Consider the following 27,763-nt stretch of genomic DNA (forward strand, 5'->3'; position numbering starts at 1 on the left):
GTCTATCCCAAAATGTTTGTCACATACCTAAAATGGCAAATGAACTTTTCTCCTTCTTCTAATTTTACCCTTCTGACACTACCTTTAAATATGTGGGTCCAGCATAAATTGTCAAAAGAACAAGACACGCTTTGAAGTGCGTGGCTGATGCTAGCCAATGTTTACTAGCGCGTGCAGTGCAAAATAAGCAAAAAGTTAGTGTAGCTTTAATAATGTTGTGGGCCCAAAGTGTTGACTAGTTTACATAAACCATTTGAATAACTTCATCCGCACCACTATAGTCAAAATTTGGACAGCTTGGCGGGGATAATTTGGGAATTACAGACAGCTATCTCTTATTCTTGTCTACTATTGAAAAATATTCCAATTCCCGAAAAGTTTGTCACTTTTCGGGACGGAGGGAGTAACATTCATTATTCTTGGGATTTCAATGCTTCTCTGTTGGTTTTGGTTTACTAATTTGATGAATGTAGATATTCTTCACTTCTTCACTAATATACTTATTTTCCTTTATAATATGGATTATTGTCATTTTTTGATTTCATATGTAGGACTTCAAAAGTAGCATATATTCTACTTTTGATTTAGCCAAGAGGATTTGATTTGAACAAGTAACCTTTCAATTAGTTAAATACATTGTCCATGAGAATTTTTTTTTCTTTCTGTATAGGGAATGTTAATTTATTGTTATAAATTTCTTTGTTGCAATTGCTTCACATCACATAGAAACCTCGTTGCACATTTGCGAACATGGTCATGTTAGTGCTTGATGGAATTTTTTGTGCTAATTTTTTTTTTGTTTTCACCTTGTGGGATATTCATGTCACAGTACATTCATACCTTTTTTCTTTTTTTTTTTTATATTTTTTTGGTAGTAAGAAGAATTTGATTCCTAAGATTAAAGGTAGAGTAAAAAATAAAAAAACTCCATGGGGTTAAACTAATACACAAAAAGCCCCTCATAGTTTTAAAACGTACAAAATGGTACCCATATTTTAAACTAAATTGTAAAGGTGACGATATCCTGTAAAATTAATAGAAATGACATAGTGGAACCTAAAAACAAATTTTTTATACCAAATTTTTAGCAAATATTTCCATTCTACTCCTTAGCACCCAATAAAATTCCCAGCGAAGTCAAAATCCGACATTTGTGTAGAGAAATCCAAGTAGCTTCTTGAATGAGAGAAATCCGACTAGCCTTTTGGATAGATCAAATTACCACCCAATTAAAGAGGAAGACAATGCTTCTTGAGGGATAAAGTAAACCACTGAATTGCTACACAATCTTGGCCAAGGTAAAAAGTTTTAATTTTGCATTTTTGCTAACAAACTGTTCTTATTAGGGTTTAAACTAAGAATATTGGAAATAAAATTGGGCTTCTATCTACTGATGAAGGGAAACTGTACTAGGAAAAAATTTGCTCGTGTCTTCCTCAACCTCTTGAGGAGGTAGCGGAGCTAGGGATCTACGATACCAATACAAGATTTGTGAGTGTCGAAGAAAGGCAAAGGTGAAAATTGTCGAGTCCTCGGAGCCATCGAAAGGGATGTTGTATTTTGTGTGTGAATGGGATGAATGTGACTTTTGGTCATGGTGTTATCCTATTTATAGAGATGAACAGACTAGGGAAAACTCTATTGGGAGGCCAACTATTGAAGAACATTTGCCGTGCATGACATTGAATAATGAAGTCAAGAACTTAAAAGCACTAGTTAGCTATTGTCTAATGGTATCTGTTTTTTCGCTTTTGCTTCTGATGATGATGATCAGATGATGTCTATAAAATAAGACAATGGTTTTCTTATGAATGAAAATGAAGCAAGTTGGTGGTTTGTTTTGTCCATGAAAATGTGTATCTTATTCTTTTGGTTTTTTGGAAATGGCCTGCCAAAAACATATGTATCTTAACAAGCAATTGAAAAGGTAATCTATATCAAGATCTAAGCAAAAACACTTACAACAACTAAATCCACCACCATTGTGGAATATATTTGGAGCCCTTAATCATATTTGTCTATTAAAATAGTCAATAAGTAGGCAAAAGTTTCCTATCAACTATAACGTTTCCAAGTAAAGATGACAAAAGCTTCCCAGGAAGCATAAACAAGCCTTAAAAACTATCCAAAAGTTTTGGCATGAAAGCACAAGCTGCCTCAAAAAACTACACAAAAGTTTTTTAACAAATAAAAAGTGTGTCCTAAACACAACCATAAAGCTTCTATGCTAAGTGAACTACAACTATTCAGATCTTGCTTTCTTGGCCCTTAGGTTGTATAAAACATCAGAAATAGTAGGAAATCAGGCGCTTTTTGCTGGTGTAGTTGTGTCAGCAACCTTGTTACATCCTTTCTTACTACCACCCACAGGCTACAATTAAAGAGGAAAACAAGAAAACAAGCTAAGATGCTGAATGAAAGATGCATCTATAATTTAGAAATCCAATGCACGTAATTGAACTGAGATACAGATTGTCTGCCAAGCATAGTTTTTGCCACACTCGCAATTGTTGGCTGTGTATACTATTTTTTAGACCTACAGCTTGTTTTCTGAACTGGTTTAGTAGTGCTAGTTCCCTCTTCTTGATGGACAACTAGTTATAGGGGCACTATTGCTGAGGAAAAAAAATGAATCAATTGCTAAATTTGATTCAACTTTATTGGGTCTTATCATCCCATGTAGGAATACATAGCCAACTAAACTTTATATTTTTGGCAATCTTTTCTGCAATGTTAGGACAAATTTTTCCTTGAAATTTTTGCATTCCAGACTTCTTAACTTGAATTCTTTGCATCAGCCTTCTTCGGATCCACTCAAGCATCCCTATGATAGTAGCTTTCTTGCTTCTAAAATTTAGTTATGAATGACTCGCATAGGTTATTCACCAGAATATCATATTTGCCACTTTGTCTAAAATGTGACTGGCTCCATAAAGTTGCGGGGCTTTTTGCAGCCATTCAACTACATCCTTGCGAGATCTTTCAAGGGTATTCATTGCCGATTTCCAGTCCATTTCATTCCAAACACTTGCAGTTGCCCAGAACAAGTCTTTCAGCTCCTTTTCTTTGAACTTTTGCTTGAAATTTTGGTACCTTTGCCTCAAGCAGAACTTGTGTTCAAAATTTGACAATAATTCGTTCACTACATGGACCAACCCTTTCTGTATATCTGAGAAGAATGTCTAAGGCATGTTTTCCATACCCAATCCGAGATCAACCATTAGTAGTTCCAAGAATTACTTCCATGAGTCATACCTCTCTACTTCTACCACTGCTATTGCTATTGCAATCATGTTGTTGTTGCCATCTCTGCCAACTGCTGATAACAGTTGACCACCAAATGTAGACTTCAAAAAACTCCCATCAAGACCAATTATTGGTCGGCAGCCATTGAGAAACCCCTGCTTGCAGGTATGAAGGCAATAATACAATCTTTCAAATGTCCCATTTGTACCATCTGTAGGCATAACAAGCTTAAGTTTGACAGTGCTACCAGGATTTGTCTCTCGGATTGTTGCTACATAACTCCAAAAGTATTGATATTGCTCCATGTCTGTGCCAAACATGTCATTTTTTGCCTTTCTCTTAGCTCTGCATATCTTCACAATGGAAACATTAATCATAAGTTTTTTCTAATATCATTCTGAAACCCAATTAGGCTACACTTTGGATCACCTCTCATCTTGTCTTGGTATTTCATACTCAAATATTTGGCTGATGCATGCTTGTTGTTGTAACATCTAGCACAAACATGCTTACTCAATGATTTGATCTAAAAGGTAGTTTCACCTTGGATTGATGTTGCACGAATCCTCCATAAATAGCCCTTTGCACACTTGGCAATGATATTTTTCGAGTAGTTTTTTACCCAATTAATCTCATATCCCTCTCTGACCAATCATTCTACCAACACATCTAAACACTTCAAAATTGGAAAACTTATGCCCAACCTTCAACTCAAAATGTGGCTTTCTAAACTCTACCTCAGGGTTAAAGCCAAGGCATTCTTGTTGGGTTTCACCATCAGATCCACACTTGCCCAGCAACTCTTCATCTAAAACCATTGGTTCCTGCCAATTCTCTTCTTGCATACCTGAAGCTCCACCTTCTACTTTTGATTTTTCATCAAGATTTTCACCCTCAGTTGCGATGGAATTTGCTAGTATGCAAATTGAGATGGATTCTAAGATGGAATCTGAGATGAAATGTGACGTGGAATTTCTCCAATAGCATCAAGCCTTTCAGACAGCTTGCTTTTATTGGACTTCTTTTTCTTAGCACTTTCATTTATGGCAAGGCTTTTCACAGTTGGCTTTGCATGAAAAGAAAACACATGATAAGGTTGAAAATGCTTGGAATGTAAAGTGGATTTGCCTTCTGGTTTGTTGTATTTATCCACATCTTTCTTGGTTGCAAAAATATCCTCATGCTCTATTGTCTCCAACCCATCCTTCAGCCATTCAAGATCATCATCATTAGGAGTTGTTGTCTTTTTTGTTGCGGTGTTACTAACCCTATCATCAGTAGTAGTTGACTTCTTTTTAGCTGTTGTGATGTTATGTACCCCACCATTATTGATGTCAAAAACTTTATTTTTTGATGTTGAGGCAATATTTGTTGAATTCGGCTCTAGCACGGTGGGTAGTATTTATTGAATTCGGCTCCAGCACAATGTCCCCACCATGTTCTGGTGACTTACTGACTTTTCAAAAGGCTCATCCCCATTGCAAGTACAAATTATCCTTGTTGCCATTTCTCAATATGCTATTATTCATCAATTTAACATCATTGTTGTCCCTAATTGGATGTAGGCCACCATTTAAGTCAACTATTGGGGGCACAAAATCAAAAGGTCACTCTTGCATGCTTATCCAATTTTTTAAACATTCTGCAAAAGCTAATTATGGAGATTTGGTCTTCAACTCTGTCTATAAAGACGGCCATATGGCTTTTTGTGTAGTGGAGGGTAAGAAATTCTCTAAATCTCCGATCAAAATACATATGTATGTTTACTTTTTTTCTCAGAGCTGTCTTTTTCCGTGGAATACTTTTCTCTCAGAATCGTCTTCTTTTGTGGAATATTTCAAGTAATATAATAAACATGTTTTAGTACCCCAACTAATATGTCTTAGTCATTGAAACGCAGAATGCCAAATAAACAGAGAAGTACAAATTCAGTCAGTTTTAATAACAAGGGATTTTGGACCACTATCACCACTACTTCATATGACAGCTATAGGTATAGAAATTTAGAACTTCGACACACAACTCTTTATTAAATATCAACTTGTGACAATTATTTGAATCGTACTCAAATACGTATAGATCCTATGAGAAAGGGAACTTTCACAAATTATTTACATGATTCATAGTCAACATAAACAATCAACCATTAGCAGAGTCATGCTCAAACACAAACAAATCTTCCTAAAAATGGAATAAAATTAAGATAATATCAACTTTAAATCCATCATAACAGTACCCAAACTCACAAAATCATGACTTTTCTGTGGTCAACACCCAAAGATCTTATCTTATTTAAGTAAATAAATTTTTAGTTTTAAATATTGAAAATCAAATAAGCAAATCACAATTACTAACTCCAAACCCTAACTAACATAAACGAATTATGACATGCATATCTATTTGCTTTCAATTTTATGGAAGAAATTTTCGCCTTGTCATCTTTTTCTTCGCTCTTCTTGATTGATTCAGATCGTAAGTTGTTCTTTCACTTGATTTGTGCTCTCTCTCTCTAGAAAGTCTCTCTCTCTCTCTCTCTCTCTCTCTCTCTCTCTCTCTTCGTTAGTTTTGAAAGAATGAAACAAATGATTTTCTTCAACTGAATTTGCTTAGTTTTATCGAGCCATTTTTCTCATTTCATCCTTCCCATTAATTTTATTGAATTTCATTACCCTTACAATTTAGTTTAAAATATGAAATATCGTACTGTACATTTTGAAACTACTTGAGGCTTTTCTATATAAGGGGGAGGGGGTTTTACCCTTAAAGGTATTGCGTAAATAGGAGGAAAAATATAAGAAAAAAGAACATTATACTTGCATTTTATGACGTTTTCAAGGCTGATCTTTCACTTTCGCTTTCTTTGATGAGGAAATGTTTGGGATTTTGCTTTTCCTTACTGTTAACACAATAACTTCTTCATTAGTTTAGCTATTGGTCACTTGATGGGGCAGTGTAAACTATTTTGAAAATTGTTGGCATTTCAAGAATTGTCCTTAAGTATTTTGGGTTGTTATTATACTTTTTCCCCTTCTTTTATACTTTTATAGCTTGAAAATATTGTTCTGTATAAGCAATAAGCCTATTTTCTTTTTTCTTTTTTGGCCTACATCTACGCAAATTACAATAATGATACAAAAAGCAAACGATTGTGCAAATGAACTATTTAAGAAGAATCTTTGTTTTCTTATTGAAGAAAATTGATTAATTAATCATTATATGCTTTTGTTTAGTATGTTTAGATTAGAGAACTTAAACAAATTAATCATTATATGCTTTTGTTTAGTATATTTGTCCAATGTATAAAACATCTGTAATTTTTAATTTTTGCATATCCTCTTCAATGTTGCAAACTCCTTTTTGATAATTACACTCTTTGAAGAGATTACAAATTTTATCTACTAAATGAATATCATTTTTTTTGAGATTTAATTTGATTATATGTTAAACTAAAAAAATAACCTGTGCAAGTGCATGGGATAAAAACTACTTATAGTTGGTTATAAAATATTGAAGTTGTACCATATTGAACTTATTGCCTATGAAATTCCATTTGAATTTGAACCATCAACATAATTCCATTTGAATTATAAGGAAGAATTGAAATTGAATGACTGTACTTTCTTCTAAATAACCTATATTAATTCGCATTATTAGAAGACACTTGCCAGGGATCAAGATCAAAGCTATGAAATTTTTGAAATTGAAAATATATTTTCCATTATCAGTTAGTATACTAAGGAATATTTGTTTTTCCAAATTAGATTGAGGGGGATTGTGGATGATGTTATTCACACTCCTATTATGTTATATGCACTTTTAATATCCCGTTTTCATTTTGATGAGACCATATTATCCCTACCTTAATTATTTTTCCTTACTCACGAGCTAACTTTACTAGAGTTGGTCATCCAATTACGGTAGGATAAGAAGTTGGAGCAGGGATAATATGATTTTATCAAAATGAAAATGGAGTAATTGGAGTATAAATGACATAATAGGAGTGTAAATAACGTCACTCTGAGACTATTATACTACTTTTGATAGTATTTTCTGGTTTCTTTTGCCGTGGAAATTATGAAGTTTATGAAGTTGAAGGGCAATTGCCTGGTCAATGTATTGTTTTGAGTTTTGAGGTTTACTAAAGACAATATAAGATTTTTGTTGCCCTGCCTTGTGAGGGCTTAATTGGGTAAATGATTATTTTATGCCTTTTAAAGTAAAGAGTTGAGTAGTTTGTGTGGCTTTTGTCTAATTCCATAAAAAGTAACTATCATTACACTAAGACCATATTTGATAAAATTGAAGTTTGAAAATTAAAATTCAAAGTTTCTGAAATTTGAATACATTAAGTTATTGAATTATTAAATATTAAATTTGATATATTTGAGTGTATACTATATTAATTAATTTAGATGTTCTATTTTTAGTTTCAAACGCGTCTGAATATGTTAAGATCTGAATTTGTTAAATTTAAATGTTGAATTGGATTATCAAGTAGGGTCTAAATCGTAACTATAATTAACGTAATAACAACCTATAAATAACTTTTGAAGTTTAATAACAGACATGTTATAGTGGGCAAAAGTTTGCTAATGTGCTTAATATAATTCCCCAAAAAATTTTTAAAAAATTTATTCCCCAAAAAAAAAAGACAATTCCCCAAGAAAAAAAAATTCCATTTTCTATTTGTTTCAGCTCACCGCTTTGGATAATGAAATTATCCCAAATAATATTTCGTTTGCATCATAAATATATTTTTCAATCCACTTTTTTATAATTCTCAACCACTTTCTTATTTTACATATATCACATCGTAAAAAATGCTACAGTAATTATTCCAAATAATATTTCAAATAATACACTATCCAAACAAACCAATAGCAAAGCTTGGAATCCTATCAAGATCCCATTTTGTCCACGTTTTCTTTTCGCAGAGTCCCTCTTCTTATCCCTTATTTTCTCAACCACTTACTTATCCCTTTCTCACATCCTACTCAGCATTTATGTATATAAATAAATATTCATAAATACGTGGCCGACCTTCTCTCCTCGTGCTCCTTTGCGTCCACGTTTATTTTGCTTTATTATGTTACCAAATCTTCCTTTACAAATGTCATCGCTTTCCTATACATTTTATCTTCTCATTCGAACCTTTTCTTTAAATCACGAAAGGAAAGAACCCATTTCTTGAAGTCCATTGATTTTGAGTATATTCGTCTCAATTTTCATCTTCACAATGGAAGAAGCCAATGGTAAGCCACAGAATAGGCAATGAGATAAATTTCTTGGATTGATTGGTGGAATTACTGATGTTTTCGGGATTATGTTTGATTGGTTGTTTGGAGTTTGATGTAGCGAATGAACTGATGATTTAGTTGGTTCTATGAATATTAATGATACTTCTGTTTGTCGGTGCCATAATTGTCTGCAAGAATCTTGGATCTTATGTGCGAATTCCAGCACCGACGAAAAGTCAATTGGGGTCACTTCATTTTTTTTTAAGTTGGCCGTTTTTCTATCATGGTTTACTAAGAGACTGTCGAAAACTCGACACGATCATTGGCTTTTACTATCTTGCTTATGCTTTGCGATTTATCTGAATTTCTGATTGCTACCTGAAGTTTATTGACTTCAGTTTGTTCTTTGGAATTTTGGTCATTGTCACTTTCAGTTGTTGAGGCAAAGGATGGAACTATTTCTGTTGCTTCTGCATTTGCTGGCCATCAGGAAGGTAATAACATTGGCTCGTTTACTTTGATAACGTCCAAAATCAAGTCAATCTTTTTAGTACCAAAAGGTGTTTTTGATATAGATCTGTAGGTTGAGGCCATTGGAATATGGTAAAGAAACAGTTAAACAGGTTCTTCTTTTTTTTTTTTCTTTTTTTCCCTTGTATAGATATATCTCGTAATGTGATTTTGAAACTTTCAAGCTGTATCAGCTTTTCCTCTTCAATTTTTCAGCCATTATCCTGAATTAGTGCTTCTGGTCTCTTTTTGCTATTCTCTATGGTATCAGTTAATAGTGTGTCCGCTGCTTAAGCTCGAGCATTGTTTTGATAGGATTCAGGTCTTTACTTGCAAACTCCCCCTTTGAAATTTGTATCCAATAGTTCACCAACCAGCTATTTGATAGGCTCAGTTCTGAACCAGTTTTAATTTTGTATCAGTTGTTTCTCCTTCTTTGTAGAAGTTTTGATATTGAACATTCATGATCTTTTCTTGTATAAACAAATGAGACGTTGGCTGTACATTGCTTATCCCAATTTCTCAGAAAATTGAAATAAATATGTTTGAACTAGTTCTCATTATTGAGGTAAGCAGATTTAACTACAACACCATCATCCAAAACCTTTCAGAAGCATTCAACATTTAAGCTGCTTGAGATCTGTAATATGTTGCTTGAGTTTTCTATGTTGATATAACTTAGTGATTTGGATATCTTTGGAAACTTTTTCCTGAAATGTGTTCAGAAGCTGATCTGGATATGTAGGTTCAAGTGTTTTTAGTTAAAGATAAGTCTGAGCATCTTCTGACCATATTTAAGTTCCTTGAAGGGAAAAGAAAACATAGAATAGCATTAACACTGGATTCTTAATTTGATTACAAGGTGAATCTGTTGTGATTAAATAGGTTGACCCAGGCCGTGGAAGTGAAAACTGAACCTTGCCTTGTCAGTTTGCAATTCACATTTTCTTACAGATAATGCTACTCTAGTGAAGTTCAACCTTAATTAATTTTGACACTAACCTGTAAGACTAGTTCTGAGTTCATTCCAGACCACTTCGTAACTCCTATTCCTCCTGTTCTTGTTGAGCCATCTCTGATAACAAACTACAGATTTAATTGATCGTTATCTTTTCCATGTACATTTATTGGTGACATGGTCAAATTCCATTTGAATCTACTAAGGTAGCCTAGATTTTGATTTCGAAACATGACTGTTATAGTAGCTGGTGGGTAGGCTAGCTTCATGATGGGTATGTTATTTCTGATCAGCTGTACAGGATAGAGACCATAAATTCTTAACAAGAGCAGTGGAAGAAGCTTATAAAGGGGTAGAGTGTGGACATGGCGGACCATTTGGTGCAGTAGTTGTTCGCAACGATGAAATTGTTGTGCGCTGTCACAACATGGTTTTAGAAGGCATGGACCCTACTGCACATGCAGAGGTCACAGCAATCAGAGAGGTTAGATATAATTTCTGTGACATTTATCTTTGCTTTTGTACTCTTCCAATTCATTGAAGCACGAATGATCTCCCCAAGAAACAATCACCTAACGTTGAGACAGGTGGAATTATTGCAGGAAGCAACCACAGCAGCATAAACTACAATCACACTACTTAATGCATTTCCTCTTTTTAATGCAACACACCTCTCTCTCCCTCTTTTTCAATCACTCACTCATGCCTCTAATTCTATTTCTTGATAAATAAAGAGAAGAAAAAGGGAATCAATTTTTAGCTAATTAAATTTTTCTCCAATGCAGTATACTTATAAGTCTCGATTTTAATTCAATAAAGAATAGGTAGAATGTTACTTTTGATCCTCTTATATGAAAAAAAACTAAGATAATTGAAGAAAAAAATGTGTGAAGTATGCATAAGACTTGGCTAGAAGCCTCATTGAAACATAAATTTGTATACATGTATGATGGTGTGTGACTATGTGGATGTGTTCCTAGTCCTCTAATGGTGGTGGATGATGGAGGCCCACCGCATGCACCATTTCTACTCGGGAAGCAGCAAAATGTGAAACAATTTGGCAAGGTTGCCAACCCCATGCACCACTTCCAAATTCTCACCAAAATGCCTTTTCTCTTAACGTCCTCCTTCTACTGTATGACACCTATTAATTGAAAAAATAACCAAATCCCAGACAAGACAAGTTAGTCGCCGCATCCAAAATTTTAAAAACTTTCATGGTCGCAGCATGCAGCGATGTTAGGTCTCTGCAGTCGCCTCATGCAACTTTAAAAAAATTTGCTTAAGTTTAAAAACCTACTGTTGATCACATTTGATCAATGGTCAATCATATTTCGTCGCATCCATTTTGAATGCGGCGTTCTGACACTTCCAAAATTTTTTCTACGCCGATTTGTTATTTGCAGCATTCACAATTCAAAAAAAAAAATTTTTTTGTGCAACTTTAAGAACCAACCACTGATCAAATTTGATCAACGGTCAATCATGTCTCGCCGCATCCATTTTCGGATGCTGCATTTTGACAGACTGGAAGCATTTTTTTTTTAAAAAATTGTTAAGCTGCATTCTAGCATAAAAGAAAAAAGGCAAAAACAAATTGGATTTTCTGTATGCCGATTTTCTCAATTGCAGCGACCCTTATTTCAGAACACACTCCTACAGAACACCACTTTTCTGATGTTTTGGTATATTAACAATATTTGGAGAAATTCGCTGTCACTTGGAGTGGTGGAATTTCTTTTTTCAGATCAAATTTTCAGAGACTTTTGTGTTTCATGATAAAATTGTGTGGATTACTCTCAATTCTTTAGCTTACAATAGCCATGTGCTTTTACTGGATAGACTTAATTACTACTGTGAATTCTAGGCAGTGCTAGCAACTCAGCAAACATGAATAATTGGTTGGACATATGTGAAATTTTTTTGACACCTCTATCCTGTTTCCAATGATGAATACGCATGTTAGAAAGTCTCAGGAAAACAATCAACTGGCCTTGTACCAAAATGGACCCCCTACATTGAGTTTTGCATCAATGTGATGGCCATGCAATACAACCTGTATTAATGTGCCCAACCTGCAATTGAAATAGAAATATAAGTAGATGATCAGTGAGTCATTGTGTACCAATTTAGATATAGAACTATGAAAGTGATTAGACCAAAGTGTATCACGTCAACAACCCCTCCCTTTCAACCAGAAGCAGAATTTTGAAGCGAGCATCTTGCAGATGTCCTTTTCTTGTAGAAAGATGTATCATGCTGGGAGTTGATAATCGTTTTCTTACCCTGGATGATTGATTTTGTTTTTAACACATATAAGTTGCATTTAGGGTGTCAAGTATTTTATGCGTTCTTTCAAAATATAATATGATCTGCAATCCTGGAAATTGCATGTAAAGATGGCCCATGAGCTTGTGAGACATTAAGTTGGTAAAAACTTTGCAAGTGGCAGATCCAGTAAATGCTGTCTATAGACTATGGATACGTAATCTGATGACAAGCTTACTCTTTGTTGTTGGTTAAAGCTTTAGGTCCTAAATATGGCCAAAAGTAGTGTTCCCTACAAACTTCCGCAGGGAGCTTGGATTCAAACTTTATCTCAAACTTCACTGAGGTAGAAGTTTTAAAAGCAAAGTCAGGCGATAAAGTTAAAACTGCCTATAAAGCTGAAGTAAGTACAGAACCCATTAAAGACTTAAGATTTAATCTAAGCTAATAGAAGTATGTGGCAATGAAGTGTACTTACACGTCTATTACCTATTTATTATATGATTTAGGTATAGGAGAGTGCAGTCTGAAAACACATGGTCAATTTACTCTCATTTGTTTCCTCTGAAAAGTAGGATAGGCCTGACCCATCAGAAACAGGTCATAACTGAGAAGCATCGGGAGCATCTGGGGAAATGATTTTAAACTGAGAAATGTTGGATAGTGACATATAACAATGTCCACGTGAATTTTGGTCTTTAAACTTCTTTTGCCAGAAAGATTTTAGTTCCCTGCCTAACATTTTTCTTCAGTGGCTCACAAAAAAGAACAATGAATCTTGAAGATTGAGATCTGTACAGAGCTAATAGTCTTTGAAATTTAGAATGCTCTCTGACCATTGTCCCAGATCCGATATCTTATCAATTCCTGAATGTTAAGCATTTCTGGTATTGTCTTTTATCAGAATTCTTATAATGTTTTTGAGTTAATGATGACAGCTTGGAAGCTAAAGTATTAAAATATTAACCATACTTGAGCTTAGGCAGCTTGGATGAATGTGACCATTTATGTTTGACAATCTCAAATTTAAATTATAGGAATGCAGAGATAATATGATCTTTAAGCTAGGATGATTGGTAGAAATATTCATTTGCAATTTAGTAATTTTGCGTATTTTTTCTCCATTTGGCTGCCCAAAATAGTAATGTCATGATGATAATTTGCTCTTGCTGATGATGCAAAGGGACGTGACTGGTGCATAGATAAACCTCTTTTCAGTAAATGTTTGTACTCACTATACGCTCCTATAATAACAAACATAGAATCGTAGAACTTCTGATTGAAGTCTTTGTTATGTTATTATATTTGGCGGACAATTTGTTCATTGAAGGTGGTCCCTTGCTGTCTTTTCTCCATCAATTATGGAATCCCTTGTCCTTTTTCTGTTTCTTTAGCTTTAGAGGGTGGAGGGGTGATGGCCTGTGTACTTAGCATGCAACTTTTCAAAATTAACATACTGCTGATCAAACGTGAAATTGTTGGAGTATTTTAGTCTTTTAGATTCAGCTTTGGCCATGCTTTGAGTGGTACATTTGGACAATGCTACATTTTACACAGGCATGCAATTTTGTCTATTTACTTTAAGATTTCAATGATAGAGTTTAATCTAGAATAGTCTTTTTACTCATTTGTAAGAGCACATGCATAGCATGCCATGCACATAATATGTGTTTGCAATTGCTTCCACTTCCCTGCAAATGGTATGGAAGAATGTACTAGTCAAGCATTAGATGCTTCAGTTAGATTGATTCTTCATTTCTTCCTTAAATGTTAATTTCGAATGGATTTTTCATGTTTTTCTTTTTATGTCATATTTCTTCTTGGAATTGCTGGAGTTCCATGGTTGCAATGGTATTTGTGCAGGAAAATGACCAATTTCATCGCTAAACTTTTTTACTAGTGCTGACTTAGTCCCTAACTTTTATTCTTAGCCAATTTGATACATTAACTCATTTTGCAGTTCCAATTAAGGATCTCCGTGGCAGCAACACCACCTAAAATCGATCTGGCTCCTAATTGACTAACTAAATAGGGGTTATGTTGGGAACGCCACAAATGGGACTGTAATAAATCAACTAAATCGTATAAAAAACCACGAGTAAACTTTAAAAATGTTTATCTGGTGATTTTTTACACAATTTAAAAGTTTTATCTGGTGGTTTTTTATACGATTTACTTGTTTTATTATAGTCTCGTAAGTGACATTTCCATAATACCCCTATTTAATTAGTCAATTAGGAAAAAGATTGGTTTTAGGTAGTGGTGCCACTGCGAAGGTCCTTAATTGGAATTGCAAAATAAATTCAAGTATCAAATTGGTAAGAAACGAAATTTAGGGACAACATTGGCATTAGGAAAAAAAGTTTAGGGACGAAATTGGCCATTTTCCCCAAGTATACTACTCAAAGCTGCTGCTTGGCCATTCTCATGTTGGATACTACTTGTTCAGGCATGCAAAAAGCTCAACAAAATTGAGCTCTCAGATTGCGAGATGTATGCTTCTTGTGAGCCTTGCCCCATGTGCTTTGGTGCAATCCACCTTTCTAGAATTAAGGTTCTTTTCTCTTTTCATGTCATCTTTCCTGGTGGGTTCATGATTTACATTTAGGCCCTTTTATTCTAATTCCTGTGTTTTGACACACTTTATGCAGAGACTGGTTTATGGTGCCAAAGCTGAAGCTGCCATTGCCATTGGGTTTGATGATTTTATCGCTGATGCCCTAAGAGGTACTGGTTTTTACCAAAAGGCACATTTGGAGATCAAGAGAGCAGATGGTAATGCATCCCGTATTGCAGAGCAAGTCTTCGAGAAAACAAAGGCCAAATTTCCTATCTATTGAGGAAAATGTTGAAATCTGTGATCGCTGATATGGATGCTTTGGAACGATTCACGTTTGCTCATAAAGTAGCTTCTAGCGTTCATTGTTTCAATGATCTCTACATTGTTGAACAATGTCCACGGGAACTGCCGTTACCTTGTTATTTCCTTAACAAGTGTTTATATTTATATTTGTTTCTTCCTCAAGTTCGTTGATTTTTCATTATGTTAAATTGTGAAAGGTGGAGATATTTATGATGAATGTCGTTCACTCTGTGTTCAGTAGATTGGTATCCCGGAAAGGTCCGTGTGTATGTGCTCAATTTCCTTTAAGGTATCCAGTTTTCATGATGAGATATGAGATTCAGTCTTGAAACTTCAGGAGATGACACTTCTGGAAAATACATAGAAATGTGGCAACTATTCCCATTTTACCAATGTACTTCATCTTCTTGACTCGTTAAAGTTTGTAAACCTTGTGCCTTTAACAATTCGTTTAAACTACTTTACAGACAAACAAGCAAAGGTAAGTTTGCTCGTAAGCTGTGGGTTGCATTGTAGCAAGTGGAACGGACGTCTTGAATACATGATACTTGCATGTAGTTAAAGGTCGAGGTACAATTGCTCAACCAATTAATGCAACTTGTGAGGTACAGCAATTATTAGGAAATGATCGCCACCTTGTTCTTCGGATACAATTCGATCCCTCTAAAATGAGGCATGGAAGAAAGCCACTATGAAGAAGTTTCGGGGGTCACGAAGGAAGCTTCTAGCTCATGTTGGCCGTGTTGAGAACAGGAATTGAACTCTAAGTGCCTGAAACATCCAATAGTGATGGAAAATTTTATGTTGGGAGCGACTGCAAGGCATGTGTAGTAATTCTTGAACTAGTGAAAGCGTTTTAAGTGGACATATAAGGATTTCACTTGGTTTAATTTAACATGTCAAGGGACTTACTTAATATGTGAATTAGCAAGTGGGATCTTTATATGTTCACGCGGAGCTTTTCTATTGATTCTAGATTAACTACTAGGTATGTTTAGTAGTTACTCCTGATTGAAATAAAACTTCTACAATAGTGATACAGATGAAATGCATGGTAAAAAGTTTAATTTGGGCAGCAAATCAAGTTGGATCAGGAAAAAAAAAATCATATTTGAACCAGGAGCAAAAATAGCAATAGGAAGCTCGGCGAACTGTAGTCTATTTCATGCTAACTTTTAGATGAACTCAAATCTTTGGGAAATCAGTACTTTCACAAAGAATAGTGACATCTTTAACCAAACTAATCAGTACATATTATTAGCCGCCAAACAAATTTGGAGCTCGCGAAGACAGAAGCAATTTGCAGACAAATCACAGTTTAACAAGTCAGAAAGAGTTGTATTCGGAGCTTCTCAGGCACATATTGCAGAGAGGCATCTGAAGGACATGGTTATTTCACTCTGAGGTGCCATAGGAATAAATGCATTTTGATAAAAGCTGGCTCGTCATTACCCCTAGCTATGTCATTTAATGTTATACCAAAAATTCCCTCTGAAGTTAGTTTTCAAAGTACTCAAATTCCATCTTTTTCTTTATCAACTATCCACATCCAGAGCTGCAAACAAGTCCAGTCAAGTTTCGATTCAATTTTACCAAGTTCAAGTTCGAGTTTGACGTCTCTCAATGTAAAATTCGAACTCAAGTTTGACCTCAGATTCGAATTAAGTTAAGCCCGAATTCAAGCTTACTCGAGTTTAAAAAAATAAAAAATAATTACTCTCTCCATCCCATAAATTTGTCATATTTGTCACTTTTTCTTGTCCCAAATTAATTATTATCTTACAAAAGTCAATCGATTTTGTTCAATGAAATTTTATCTTTACCTTTATGTGACCCACCACTTATTCCTCAGAATTATTAATACATCAAATAAAAGATGTCCCGCTACTAAGGTATAAAAAGAAAGTAAAACTGCTCTTTCCTATTAATATTACTATACATAAATTGCACATTCTCCCAAAAATGACAAATTTTATGGGACGGAGGGAGTATTTTGTTTTCAAAAATGAATAAAATAGTAATTTTTTTAAAAATTAATAAAATAGTAAGATATATATGTTATTTTACTTAATAAAAATAAAAATAATATATATATATTTGCATATATGTATAATCAAGTGGCTTGCAAGCTCGAACTCAAGTTAGATGTTGGTCGAGTTCGAGTCGAATTTTGACCGAGCTGGCTCACGAGCGCTCACGAGCGCTCATAAGTGATTTGATACATTTGCAATCCAACTCATATCCTCTTTTTTCTTCTTTAACATGATTTTAAAAAGTAATAACTTCCTAAATAATGAAAAAGAGTAGTTTTATAACTTTTTTTAAAAAAATACATGCTCTGACATGATTCCACATACAATAATTTATTGTAAAAATAATTAATTTTATAATTTTTTATAAAATAAACACACATAGGGTGTGTCAAAAGCACTAGCGCATATAAAGAGAGTCGGGTGAAAAAAAGATTGAAACATTAAGGAGTAGATTTAAATTTACTCATTTCTTCCCAACATCTCACAAGGTTTAGAGTGGCCATAGAGCGCAGAGTTTACCAACTTCTCAAGATTTAGAGTGGCCATAGTTTTATAGCGTCCTCAAGATTTGGAGTGGCCATAGAACTTAGCAAAATCTCACAAGGCCGAATTTTTATGGCATTTTCGTTAGAATTAATTTTTTATACACTGACAGTGTAGTGATCTTTTTATACTAACTATTTTGATTATATGCTACATAATGATTTGAATCAAATTTAAACTCATGTTATGCGATATGATTTAAATCTGATGGTGTAAAATATAATATACACTAACGGTGTATAAAAAAGTTATTCTTTTTTATTAATAATGTGGCAAAATTTATATGTCCAAAAAAAAAAGCAATAACAACCTATAGACAACTTTTGAAATTCAATGACAAAGACATGTAATAGTGGGCAAAAGTTCGTTAATGTGCCGAATACAATTCATAAAAAAGGAAAAATGCCCCAAAAAAAATTCCATTTACTGCTTTTAATTAGTTATAGCTTTGAGTTTTTGGCTCTTACCATCAACACTACTTTGCAGTTTGCATTAGGGATACAAACGAATCGAATAGCTTGTGAGCTGATCGATCAAACAATTGACTTGACTCGGCATTGACCGAGTTTGAGTCAATCTTGAGCAATTCATTTAGTCAAACAAGTCGAGTATGGATCGTTTTTAGTTAAGTTTGATAGCTTGTCAAGCCTTATCGAGCAACACGTGTTATATATGTAAAAAATATATTTATAATATATGTATATGTGTGTATATATACATATATATATATATATATATATATATATATAGTAAATTACATATATAAGGACTAAGTTTTTGTAAATTTTCAAAATACCTCATTTTCAAATCGAGCTCGATCAGGCTGGAGGTTGACACTCGAGCATATCAGAAATCTTAACGAATCAAATTGAATATGTAGAATTTCAAACTCGATTGAGTCGAACTCGATCTCAAACAGTGCTAAATCAAGTTGAGTTCAAACTCGAACATAGTATTACTCGGAATCGACTCAACTCGTTTGCACCGTCACTTTTGATTATGAAAAGCAAAACTTGGAATCACTTTTCCTTTGGAAAAATCGTTCAAAATGTTCCTTACATTTTGCAAAATAATTTTTTTCATCCCTCACTTTTAAAAGTGTAATTTTACATCTTTTACAAATTCATGTTGATCAAATTTGGTACCTACCTAGGTTTCCAATTAGTTTTTTGTCGGAATCCACCACGCGACTTGCATGTGATCATTTTTTGAAAAGTAAAATTGTCAAATCAAAATTTACATATTTCGATTCATAGTCCTTCACATTTCACAAAATAAATTTTTTGATCCCTCATATTTTTCAAAATGAAAATTTTTAACCGTAATTGATCATATGTACGAATAGCTTTTTTTCTTTAAACCCATATATATACCTATTTGATTTTATCTGAACAGTATGAATATCATGTAATATATTTCTATCTAATTTCACCTAAATAAGCTAATCGTAATTGTACACGTAACAATTTTATTTTAAACCCATATATATATATATATATATATATCTATATGATTTCACCATATGAACCTATTCAATATTTGTGACATTTCTCTTTTGATAATAATTTATTTATTGAATTGTATAATAATGACATCTAATTAATGGGTCTTAACTAGAATTTTATAATCATGCTAATAAATTGTAATTTAAATTTGAAATTTCTACTCACCACTTTTAAGACAAACAGTTGAATTACTTGTCTTGTAATTGTTTTAAAATTTGAAAGTGCCAATCACTTACTTCTTTGTATCATACTTTTCCGTTGTTTATTTTTTTCTGTCCAAATTTAATTCGATATAAATACTTGATAATGTTTAGAATTAAATGTCTTCTTTGTTTTCAATTTTTAAGTAAAAGGAAATGAATAAGAGTGAAAAATTAATAATTTTTTTAAACACATGTATATATCTATTTGATTTCACTTGAGTAGTACAAATAACATGTAATATATCTCTATTTGATTTAGTCAGATGTAATCAAATAGAGATATATTACATGTTTTTGTACTGTTCAGATGAAATCAAATAGATATTTAAAAAAACTATTCACACATATGATTAATGAGGGATGAAAAAATCTATTTTGAAAAATATGAATGATGAAAAAATTCATTTTGTGAAATGTGAGGTACCATAAATTAAATTATATAAAATTTGATTTCACAATTTGGTTCTTAAAAATGATCACGTGCAAGGCACGTAATAGATTCCGACTAAAAATTAGTCAAAAATCTAGATGGGGATAAAATTTGATCAATATGAATTTATAAGAGGTGTAAAATTATACTTTTAAAAGTGATGGATAAAAAAAATTATTTTGTAAAATGCAAGAGATATTCTGAACGATTTTCCTTTTCCCTTTTATAAAATCCTTCGGCTTATCCTTGTCTTCTGTTGAGCGTGAGCGCGCGCTTTTCTGTAATAGTGGCCTATCTTCTCCTCTTCTCCTCGTCCCCTTTCCCTCCACGTTTATTTTGCTGTTTGACGCCAAATCTTTCTTTACTCATATCGTCGCTTTCCTAAATATTTCATCTTCTCATTCAAACCCTTTTCTTGAAACCATTGACTTTCCGTATATTCGTCTCAATTTTCATCTTCACAATGGAAGAAGCCAATGGTAAGCCACAGAATAGGCAATGAGATAAATTTCTTGGATAAATTGGTGGAATTTCTGATGTTTTCGGGATTATGTTTGATATGTTGTTTGGAGTTTGATGTAGCGAATGAACTGATGATTTAGTTGGTTCTATGAATATTAATGATACTTCTGTTTGTCGGTGCCATAATTGTCTGTAAGAATCTTGGATCTTATGTGCGAATTCCAGCACTGAAAACAGTCTACTGGGGTCACTTCATTTTTTTTAAGTTGGTCGTTTTTCTATCATGGTTTACTAAGAGACTGTAGAAAACTCAACACGATCATTGGCTTTCACTATCTTGTATCTGCTCTGTGATTTTTCTGAATTTCTGATTGCTACCTGCAGTTTTCGAATTCTGCTCTAGTTTGTTACCTGAATAGCTTTAGTTTGTTCTTTAGTTTATTCACATTCAGTTGTTGAGGCAAAGGGTGAAACTATTTCTGTTGCTTCTGCATTGGCTGGCAATCAGGAAGGTAATAATATTGGTTCGTTTACTTTGATAATGTCCAAAATCAAGTCAGTCTTTTTTAGTACCAAAAGGTGCTTTTGGTAAAATCTGTAGTTTAAGGCCATTGGAATATGGTAAAGAAACAGTTAAAAAAGGTCCTTTTTTCTCTTTTCTATTTTTTCCTCTTGTATTAGATATATCTCGTAATGTCATTTTGAACCATTCAAGCTGTATCAGTCCCTCTTCGATTTTTCAGCCGTAATCCTGAATTAGTGCTTCTGGTCCATTTTTGCTATTCTCTATTGTATCAGTTAATAGTGTGTCCGCTGCTTCAGCTTGAGCATTGTTTGGATAGGATTCAGGCCTTTACTTGCAAACTCCCCCTTTGGAATTTGTATCCAACATTTCACCAACCGGCTATTCGATAGGGTCAGTTCTGAACCAATTTTAATTTTGCATCAGTTATTTCTTCTTCTTTGTTGAAGTTTTGATATTGAACATTCATGTACATTTTATGTATAAACAAATGAGACATTGGTTGTACATTGCTTATCCAAATTTCTCAGAAAATTGAAATAAATATGTTTGAACTAGTTCTCAATATTGATGTAAGAAGATTTAACTAAAACATCATCATCCATCCAAAAGCTTTCAGAAGCATTCAACATTTAAGTTGCTTGAAATCTGTAATATGTAGCTTGAGTTTTCTATGCTGACATAACTTAGTGATTTGGATATCTTTGGAAATTTTGTCCAGATATGTGTTCAGAAACTGATCTGGATGTGTATGTTCAAGTGTTTTCTAGTTAAAGATAAGTCTGAGCATCTTCTGACCAACATTTAAGTTCCTTGAAGGGAAAAGAAAACATAGAATAGCATTAATCCTGGATTCTTAATTTGATTACAAGGTGAATCATTTAATAGGTTGACCCAGGCTGTGGAAGTGAAAACTGAACCTTACCTGGTCTTCAGTTTGCAATTTACATGTTCTTATGGATAATGCAACTCTAGTGAAGTTCAACCCTAATTTTGACAAACCTGTAGGACTAGTTCTGAGTTGATTCCAGACTGCCTCCTGACTCCTATTTCTCCTGTTCTTGTTGAGGCACCTCTGATAACAAACTACAGATTTAATTGAAATCGTTATCTTTTCCATGTACATTTATTGGTGAAATGGTCAAATTCCATTCGCATCTACTAAGGTAGCTTAGATGTTGATTTTGAAACGTGACTATATTAGTTACTGGTGGATAGGCTAGCTTCATGATGTGTTTGTTATTTCTAATCAGCTGTACAGGATAGAGAACATAAATTCTTAACAATCGCAGTCCAAGAAGCACATAAAGGGGCAGAGTGTGGGCATGGCAGACCATTTGGTGCAGTAGTTGTTCGCAATGATGAAATTGTTATCAGCTGTCACAACATGGTTTTAGCACGCACTGACCCTACTGCACATGCAGAGGTCACAGCAATTAGAGAGGTTAGATATAATTTCTCTGAGATTTATCTGTTTGTGTAATTATAGCATGTGCATTTTGTAGGAGCTCTCTTTGGGTTTAGTTTACACTTGGATGTAATTTGTCAACATTTTCTTGCATGATTTCATATATTTTTGTTTGATGCAGACATAAATGATGTGTAGCACCTGTATCTCTTCCATGCAGTCTGGCGCTGCACTAGTTGTGGTGCTGCATTTAGTGGTCTTGCAACTGAACTGGCTGGAAGTATTTTCTTGTCAGTATGTGATAGAAGAAACTTATGGATTACACATTCCCAATACATGTTCCCAATAACAATAACCATAAAACATGTGGAAGACAGCATTCTGCTTGTTCCCAATAACAATAACCATACACTAGTTGTGGTGCTGCATTTAGTGGTCTTGCAACTGAACTGGCTGGAAGTATTTTCTTGTCAGTATGTGATAGAAGAAACTTATTGATTACACGTTCCCAATACATGTTCCCAATAACAATAACCATAAAACATGTGGAAGACAACATTCTGCTTGTTGTGTTGGTGGTAATGGAAATTTGTTCAGACTTGGACCCTAAGTTTACTTTTCCTTCATTCTTTGTTGATTGAAAAAAAATATAATGTGCTTGGTTGGTGGTATTGAAGTTAATTTCTCAGTGCCAAGGACTGCTAAGTTGTGTCTTCTGATGTCTCTTGTCATCACCACCACCACCACCACCATCATCATCATCATTATCATCTTCTTCCCTGACATTTTTGGATCTTTGCTTACAACAGGCCATGTGCTTTTACTGGATAGACTTAATTACTATTTTGAATTCTAGTCAGTGCTTGCAATGCAGCAAACGTGAATAATTGGTTGGAAATATGTGAAATTTTTTTTTTTTCCAAAGATGAATATGCATGTTAGAAAGTCACAGGCAAACAATCAACTGTCCTCATACAAAAATAGGCACCCTACTTTGAGTTATCCATCAATGTAATGATGGCCATGCAATACAATCTGTATTCCCAACCTGTAGTTGAAATAGAAATATAAGTAGTAGTCTGATGGTCAGCAAGTCAATTTGTGCCAATTTATATATAGATGTATGAAAGTGATTAGACCGAAGTGTATCAAGTCAACAACCCCTCCTTTTTAACGAGAAGCAAAATTTTGAAGTGAGCATGTTGCAGATGTCCTTTTCTTGTAGAAAGCTGTATCATACTAGGAGCTGATAATTGTTTTCTTACCCTGGATGATTGATATTTTTTTAAACATGTATAAGTTGCTTTTTTCTTTGTTGGACGATTGTAAAGAGTTCAGTCATTTAGGGTGTCAAGTTTCTTATACATTCTTTCCAAATATAAGATGATCTGCAATCCTAGAAATTGCATGCAAAGATTGCCCATGGAACATGAGCGTGTGAGACATAAGTTGGTAAAAACTTTGCAAGTGGCAGATTCTGTAAATACTGTCTAAGGACTATGGATACATAATCTGATGACAAGCTTACTGTTCGTTGTTGGTTAGAGCTTTAGGTTCTAAATAGAGACAAAGGTAGTGTTCCCTACCACCTTCAGCAGGGAGGTCGGATTCAAACTTTATCTCAAACTTCACCAAAGTAGAAGTTTTAAAAGAAAAGTCAGGCCATAAAGTCAAAACTGCCTATAAAGCTGAAGTAAGTGCAGAACCTATTGAAGACTTCAGATTTGATCCAAGATGATTAGAAGTATGGGGCAAGGAAGTGTACTGACACATCTATTACCTATTTCTTTTATGATTTAGGTATAGGAGAGGTCAATCTGATAACACATGGTCAATTTACTCTCACTTGTTTCCTCTGAAAAGTAGGATAGGCCTGACCCATCAGAAACAGGTCATAACTGAGAAGCATCGGGAGCATCTGGGAAAATGATTTTAAACCAAGAAATGTTGGATAGTGACTTATATCAATGTCTGCATAAAATTTGGTCTTAACCTTCTTTTACCAGAAAGATTTTAGTTCCCTGCCTAACATTTTTCGTCAGTGGATCCCAAACAATAACAATGAATCTTGAAGATTGAGATCTGTAAAGAGCTATTAATTTTTGAAATTTAGAATGCTTTCTGACCATTGTCTCAGATCCCATATCTTATTGATTTCTGAATGTTAAGCATCTGGTCTTGTCATTTAGCAGAGTTCTTAAAAATGCTATCGAGTCAATGATGACAGCTTGGAAACTGGAGTAAAGTGTTAAAATATTAACCATACTCGAGCTCAGGCAGCTCGGATGAATGTAACCATTTATGTTTGACAATCTCAAATTTAAATTATAGGGATGCAGAGATAGGATGATCTTTAAGCTAGGATGATCTATGGAAATATTCATTTGCAATTCAGTGATTTTGCTTATATTTTCTTCATTTGGCTGTGGAAAATAGAAATGTCATGGTGATAATTTGCTCTTGCTGATGATGCAAAAGGACATGACTGGTGCTTAGATAAACATCTTTTCAGTAGATAAACATCTTTTCAATAGCAAACATAGAATCATCGAACTTCTGATTGAAGTCTTTGTTATGTTATTATATTTGGCGGACAATTTTTTCGTTGAAGGTGGTCCATTGCTGTCTTTTCTCCATCAACTATGGAATCCCTTGTCCTTTTTCTGTTTCTTTAGCTTTAGAGGGTGGAGGGGGGATGGCCTGTGTACTTAGCATGCAACTTTTCAAAATCAACATACTGCTTATCAAACGTGAATTGTTGGAGTGTTTTAGTCTTTTAGATTCAGCTTTGGCCACGTTCTGAGCTGTACATTCTGACTGCAATCCTACATTTTACACAAATATGCAATTTTGCCTATTTACTTTCAGATTTCAGTGATTGAGTTTAATCTAGAGCAGTCTTTTTACTTATTTGTAAGCACGTTTTGCATGCCATGCACATAATATGTGCTTGCAATTACTTCTGCTTCTTTGCAATGGAATATGGGAGGAGTGTACCAGCTGAGGATTAGATACTGCAGTTAGATTGATTCTTCGTGATTTCGTTTTATGTTAATTTCGAATTTGATTTTTCATGTTTTTCTTTTTATGTCGTATTTCTTCTTTGAATTGGTGGAGTTCCATGGCTGCAATGGTATTTATGCCTCTTAAAGTTGCTGCTTTGTCATTCTCATGTTGGATACTACTTGTTCAGGCATGCAAAAAGCTCAACAAAATTGAGCTCTCAGATTGTGAAATGTATGCTTCTTGTGAGCCTTGCCCCATGTGCTTTGGTGCAATCTACCTTTCCAAAATTAAGGTTCTTTGCTTTTCTCTTTTCATGTCATCTTGCCTGGTAGGTTCATGATTTACATTTAGGCTCTTTTATTCTAATTCTTGTGTTTTGAAACACTTTATGCAGAGACTGGTTTATGGTGCCAAAGCTGAAGCTGCCATTGCCATTGGATATAATGCTTTTATTGCCGATGCCCTAAGAGGTACTGGTTTTTACCAAAAGGGTCATTTGGAGATCAAGAGAGCAGATGGTAATGCATCCCATATTGCGGAGCAAGTCTTTGAGAAATCAAAGGCCAAATTTCATATCCACTGAGGAAAATGTTGAAATCTGTGATTGCTGATATGGATGCTTTGGAACGATTCACATTTGCTCATAAAGTAGCTTCTAGCATCCATATTGTTTCATTGATCTCTACATTGTTGAACATGTCAATGTGAGTTGCGATTCCCTCGTCATTTCCTTAACAAGCATTTATATTTATATTTGTTTCTTTCTCAAGTTTGAGAGTCCCAGTTCAATGATCATATGTTAAATTGCGAAAGGTGGAGATATTTTCGATGAATGTCCTTCACTCCTGTGTTCAGCTGGAAAATTTAGATTGGTATCCCAGAAAGATTGGTGTGCATGTGCTCAATTTCCTTCAAGGATTTCAGTTTGCATGATGAGATATGAGATTCAGTCTTGAAGCTTCAGGAGATGACAGTTCTGGAAAACACATAGAAATATAGCAACAATTTCCCATTGTACCATTGTACTTCATCTTCTTGACTCCTCGAAGTTTACACACAAACAAGCGAAGGTAGTTTTACTCGTAGGTTGTCTTTAAATTGTAGTAAGTGGAACGGATGATAAAAAAACGTTGACTGAAACATCCAATAGTGATGGAAAATTTTATGTCAACTCGGATCAACTACTAAGCATGTATAGTAGTTATTTCTGAACTAACGAAAGAGTTTCATGCGAACGTATAAGGATTTCACTTGATTTAATTTCATTTACACGTTAAAAAAATCACTAAATATATGGATTAACAAGTGAAACTTTTATATGTCCACGTGGAGTTTTTCTATTGGTCCTAAACCAACTACTAGGTATACTTAATAGTTGCTCCTAACTGATATAAAACTTCTCCAAATCAAGCATAAATTTGGGCAGAAAATCAAGTTGGATCAGGAAAAAATAATCTTTGAACCAGGAGCAAAATAGGAATAGGTAGTTTCACGAACTGTAGTTTATTTGATGCTAATTCTTTGGGAAATCAGTACTTTGACAAGGAACAGTGACATCTCTAACGAAACCAATCAGTACATATTATTAGCCGCCAAAGGTATTTGAAGCTAGCGAAGACAGAAATGAGTTACATTCGAAGCTTCTTAGGATCATATCGCAGAGGGGCATCTGAAGGAATCAGTTAATTCACTCTTGAGATGCCATAGGAATAAATGCAGTTTGATAAAAGCTGCCTCGTCATTACCCCTAGCTTCAACTTGGTGGACCTTATACAGCAGTCAGAACAAACCAACATAATTCAACCCAAAAAAAAAAGGTAAACAGAGAGTGGAAAAAAAAAACAAATTATGTGTACTCTTTGATAAACCAACACAGCCCGGATGGAAAAACTAATGAACCTTTTTGTTGGACAGTTTTCATCGCCATAAAGGTCCTCAATACCATGATTCTTAAAGACTGAAATTAATGACTTCTTCCTCTAATCAAAACATAGAGACCATCCATAGCAAATTGAATTAGATGCTTTAATATATTGACACTGGGCAGGTATTCAGTAAAATCAGGATACTGGCAACGCCAAACAGAAAGGACTTCCATATGCAAGACTTCAAGATAACAATGGATGGTGGAAGATCAATAATCCTCTCCAGACACAATCGCCAAGAATAATCAACCTTATCTCATTTCTTTAAGGTTCAGAGTCCTTGGAACAGAAAACTGCACGGATGCATACGCATTTTTCTTTACACTTAATGTTTCTCTGACATGTTTTAAGGGCAGCAGAGAGAGGAGAGAGGTGTTTCTTTGTTGGCAGCACTCACTACTAAAGTAAAACTTTGCATCTTCCAAACATGATTCTCCAACAATCCTCAAATAAATTAAACTCTGCATGTTTCAAACATGATTCTCCAAGAATCTGCCTGACTAAAGTTATCGTGAAAACATTGCTTGAGCTCCAACACAGATGATTTTGCCAGGGAAAATCCAGAAGACGTATGATTACTAATTGGTCCAAGCAGATAAGCTGTTCCAAAATAAAGTATTTCTTGCTCGCTCGATCGATTAAC

At 34.2% G+C, this 27,763-nt stretch overlaps 2 protein-coding genes across 5 annotated transcripts; both read left to right on the forward strand.

Annotated features, from left to right (window-relative positions):
* Positions 1-8,339: 8,339 nt before the first annotated feature.
* Positions 8,340-15,244, forward strand: LOC113732681 (guanosine deaminase-like). The gene is made up of 5 exons (XM_072080717.1): positions 8,340-8,498; positions 8,918-8,977; positions 10,245-10,435; positions 14,669-14,773; positions 14,871-15,244. Exons 1-5 carry the CDS (start codon positions 8,483-8,485, stop codon positions 15,057-15,059), a joined length of 561 nt encoding a protein of 186 aa, XP_071936818.1. The 5' UTR covers positions 8,340-8,482; the 3' UTR covers positions 15,060-15,244.
* Positions 15,245-20,110: 4,866 nt separating this feature from the next.
* Positions 20,111-26,386, forward strand: LOC140003743 (guanosine deaminase-like). 4 transcript variants are annotated; one of them, XR_011840886.1, is made up of 5 exons: positions 20,111-20,275; positions 22,035-22,225; positions 25,383-25,487; positions 25,590-25,899; positions 26,009-26,386. XR_011840886.1 is itself a non-coding variant. In XM_072080720.1 (5 exons), the coding sequence occupies exons 3-5, from the start codon at positions 22,169-22,171 to the stop codon at positions 25,776-25,778; spliced, it is 351 nt and encodes a 116-aa protein (XP_071936821.1). In that variant the 5' UTR covers positions 20,138-20,275; positions 21,057-21,174; positions 22,035-22,168; the 3' UTR covers positions 25,779-25,978. The 4 variants fall into 4 exon arrangements, 3 of the variants coding, with proteins under 3 accessions (XP_071936820.1, XP_071936821.1, XP_071936822.1); XM_072080720.1 differs by lacking the exon at positions 26,009-26,386 and adding an exon at positions 21,057-21,174 and having other exon boundaries at positions 20,138-20,275; positions 25,590-25,978; XM_072080721.1 differs by lacking the exon at positions 26,009-26,386 and adding an exon at positions 21,057-21,174 and having other exon boundaries at positions 20,138-20,275; positions 22,043-22,225; positions 25,590-25,978.
* Positions 26,387-27,763: the final 1,377 nt, after the last annotated feature.

This window comes from Coffea arabica, chromosome 2e (genome assembly GCF_036785885.1).
Source record: "Coffea arabica cultivar ET-39 chromosome 2e, Coffea Arabica ET-39 HiFi, whole genome shotgun sequence".
NCBI lineage: Eukaryota > Viridiplantae > Streptophyta > Magnoliopsida > Gentianales > Rubiaceae > Coffea > Coffea arabica.